Source organism: Spinacia oleracea, chromosome 3, assembly GCF_020520425.1.
Source record: "Spinacia oleracea cultivar Varoflay chromosome 3, BTI_SOV_V1, whole genome shotgun sequence".
NCBI lineage: Eukaryota > Viridiplantae > Streptophyta > Magnoliopsida > Caryophyllales > Amaranthaceae > Spinacia > Spinacia oleracea.
The window spans coordinates 36,309,538-36,313,717 of NC_079489.1; the positions used below are offsets into that span (position 1 = coordinate 36,309,538).

At 38.2% G+C, this 4,180-nt stretch overlaps 1 protein-coding gene across 1 annotated transcript; it reads right to left on the bottom strand.

The window, feature by feature from the left end:
- Positions 1-3,317: 3,317 nt before the first annotated feature.
- Positions 3,318-3,929, bottom strand: LOC130469630 (uncharacterized). The gene is made up of 2 exons (XM_056839027.1): positions 3,729-3,929; positions 3,318-3,647 (listed from the first exon to the last, which is right to left on the bottom strand). The coding sequence occupies exons 1-2, from the start codon at positions 3,927-3,929 to the stop codon at positions 3,318-3,320; spliced, it is 531 nt and encodes a 176-aa protein (XP_056695005.1).
- Between the last annotated feature and the right edge of the window lie 251 nt (positions 3,930-4,180).

Sequence of the window (4,180 nt, forward strand, 5' to 3'; positions counted from 1 at the left end):
GGGAACCTATGGCCGTCGTGGTCGAACATAATGGCACTCCCTTTATGTCACGATAACCGGGTTTTGTCAGTTTTTCTCATTGTCGTTAAAAATTGAAAGGCGACTCCTATATTACTAGTCGATTGGGTGTAAACTCACAGGAAATCCAATTACACTTGATCTGACAACGTCGCGCCCACGAGGGACGAGGTCACGCATTAGCCTCGTGCTTTTTCAACCCCCCTCACAATCCTGCAAGAGTTTTTCCCATGACTATAGGGCTTCTCACATCATGTGTTCCATCAGACCACACCAAACTTCCAAATTATACTTTGTGGGAATATGATTAACATATGCACAGAAGACGAGTTTAAACTTTATCTCTTGATCCATTTTAGTGAAAACCAGTCTAAGGTTTTACTACTTTCAAAATCCCAGGTGGAGCTTGTGTGCGTGTAGTATGAATACCTGGATGTGTAACAATTTTCAACCTTTGAGTAGAAATTTATCTGCCTATGAACTCGAGAATGGTAATTGAAGGATAAATTGAAATACTGATGCACCATGTCTTCTTTATGTATTGTGTTCTTGCTGGTTGTCTAGAGGGGTTGATGCATGCCTGCATATGTTGTTCGTGAATATACAAAGAGAAAGATTATTGAGTATGTTCAAAGAGTAATTTTTTGATAGTTTGGTATATATTCCAGGCCTTAATCCTTATTATCTTTGTGATATGTATTGTTGTTTACTTTCACATTCTCTTGTGTGTAATTAATTTCAACATTATGCTTTTTAATTATTTATGAGTATAATATTGCATAAATTTGTTTACATTTTCGTTTATTGTCCAGGTCTCTTGGAGTCAAATGGAGATGGATCTCAACAAGGATGAATACTTGACAATGTCATCTCTAGAACTTGTAGTTGCCTTCTATCATTTTGGAAATTTCCAAAATTGTCTTATGTCCAATAATTTGCCATTGCAATGGAAAAATCTTGCTCAATAAAATTATGGTAGATTATTATGCATTTATGCAACTACCTAGAAGTAGAACTTGTAGGATTTATTTTTTGACAGTATGTATTGTAAGTTGCTATACGATGTTACTTTGTAACCAATACTCTTTGATCTTATGAAATATATGTCAAATATATTATATTTGCAAATTCTCAATTCTTATTGGTTAAAATGTTCTATAATGTGTTTTACTCTATGTCAAAAAATTAAATTTGCAAAGAAATTAACCTGAATTGGTAGAAAGGGGAAGAATGATGTGGGACATTAAATAGGGTCTTAGGCGGCATTTAAAAGGGGCTTTACCAGCAAATCCATTAAATGTCGCACAATGTTTGGACGACATTGCTTCTTGCGACATTTAGTTAAATGCTGCTACAGATCTTAGCGGCATATACAAATGCCGCCTAAGTTCAAAATAAATGCCGCTATCGCCTATTTTTGTTGTAGTGAGGCCACTCACTAACAATTTTGATCTTTGCAGGGTCCACTACAACTCATTCCTTCGACACAAAATGTCCCAAAAGTGCAACCCTTTCCAGCCAGAATTCACACTTCGAGAATTTAGCGTACAACTGGTTGTCTCTCAACGTACTCAACACTGGCTTTAAGTGTTCAGCATGATCTTCTTCACTCTTTGAATATATCGGGATATCATCTATGAAAACCACTACAAACTTGTCCAAGGATGCATGGAATACTCGGTTCATTAATTTCATAAATATTGCGAGTGCATTGGTTAACCCAAAAGGCATAACAGTGAACTCGTAATGACCGTATCTAGTCCTAAATGCAGTCTTTGGTATATCGTGATCCGCGATTCTCAAATGATGATAACCTGATCGAAAATTGATATTTGAAAAGATTCATGCTCCTTTCAATTGGTCAAATAAATCATCTATCCTAGGAAAAAGATACTTATTCTTGATTGTGACCTTATTGAGCTCCCTGTAGTCTATACAGAGTCTCATAATCCCATCCTTCTTCTTCACAAACAAGACTGGTGCTCCCCATGGCGATGCACTTAGTCTGATATAACCTTTCTCTTGCAATTCCTCCAATTAACCTTTCAACTCACTCATTTCTGCTGGAGCCATTCGATATGGGGCTTTCGAAATAGGTGCAGTTCCAAGCACTAAATCTATGGTAAAGTCAATAGGCCGATTGGGCGGCATTCCCGGGATCTCTTCTGGAAACACATCCAGAAATTCATTCACTACTGCAATGTCCTTAAGTTGATCCTTAATCACATGTTCGAGGTTTCTCACATTGCACAAGAAAACGAGGTTTCCTTTACTGACTAGCTTCACGAGTTCAATTGCCATGATGATTCCTACACTTCTAGGCTTTCCAAAATGACGATAGGATACTACTTTTCCTAAGCTAGACCTCAAATGAATCTTCTGCTTCTCATAATCAATCTTGGCTTTGAACAATGCCAACCAATCCATCCCTAGAATTACGTCTAGTTCTCCCAATTCAAACTCAATTAGGCTAGATAAGAATATGGTTTTGGCTATGGTCAAAGGCACATCTCTATGGATCTTGGTACACTTTACTATCCTACCAGTGGGTATAACTATGGGTACCTCAATTGCTTCAGGTTCTTCAAAGCCTAATTTCTTCAAATTACCCATTAATACAAACGAATAAGTTGCACCAGAATCAAATAGTACTTTAACTAAAATGGAGTTAATAGAATAAGTACCGGCTATGACGTCGGACGAAGTTTCTGCTTCTTTCCTAGTGATCACATTCAGCATTCCTTGGGCAACTCCTTTGTTATAGCCACCTCCATTGGCATTTCCATTGGTGATTCGGTTCCCATTTTGCTGATAGTTTCCCCCAGAATTTCCATTGTTCTGGCCATTATTTTTGTTGTTACCACCTTGGTAACCTCTCTAGTATCCACCATTATTACCATTATTTCCTCCATTTTGGTTCTGGTTATTTCGATTGTTGTTCTGACAGTTATTCTGAGAGTTGTTCTGGTTAGGCCTTCCATTCTTAGCAAAAAAAAACTCAAATTCTCCATGGCTTGACTTCTCACATAACCTACAAATCACTGGATTACCATCACAATCCTTTCAAGGGTGATTATTATTGCAACGTCTGCAATCATAAGTCCTTGTTCCATTTCCTCTAGACTGGTTTCTATTACCATTATTGTTGTGGAAGTTGTTGTTGCGATTTCCACCATTGTTTCCCTTGAACTGGAAATGGTTGTTCCCCTTGTTCTTCTTAAAGTTGCCCTGATTTTGTTGGTTACCTCCCTTATTCTAGTTCCCAACATCCTTTCTTTTTTCACCAACCCTATTCTTCCTTAGCTGCAGTCTATACTGATGGGCATCTTTTCCGTATGTACAAGGTGTCTAAAGAGGTGAAGGTCTCTCCAGCTAGCCTCATCTGTAAATCCATAGTCAATCCACTCTCGAATCTTTGAGCCTTTCGTTGCCACCACTTCAGGTGCAAACCTAGATAGCTCTATGAACTTCGAGTAGTACTCAGTCACAGACATTCCCTCCATTCTCATCTCAATGAATTTTTGGGCTTTCTGCCTTTTCAGATATAACGGGTAGAACTTATTCCTTAAGGAAACCTTAAATGATTCCCATCCAAATTTAGGTGTAGCTCTCCAGGTGTTCTCACATCTCTGCCACCATAAATCAGCTTCTCCCCTAAGGTAATAAACAACACTATTAACCCTAAGGTTCTCTAGGAAATTTACAACTACAATCAGCTTATCGAACTCCCTTAGCCAATTTTCTAGTACAATTGGATCAATCTCCATTTGGTACAATGGAGGATTACTTTGGGCCACCTTTTTTAACATTTCTCCAGCCGGATCAAGCCCTGGGTTGTTCCTAGCTTGTGCTAAGTTCTGCACTACCTCAGCTAATTGTTTAACCACATCAGTAATTCCTTGGTTAGCCATATTCCTTCTCCTGCATAAAATAAAAGACTTAATTTAATGACTGGGTTGGACACGACATTACTAAGGTATGAATCTACTTAAACAAGCCAAATCAATAGCACATAAGGTAACACAAATTCGGACCCTATGGGGAAGTGGAGCCACTTGGGCCAAACCCCACTTTGTTCGCATTACAAATTCGAGTGGTAGAAAATTCAACCATGATACGTGTAGAATTTCATTGAAGAAATAACAATAAATCCCTTTGCAAT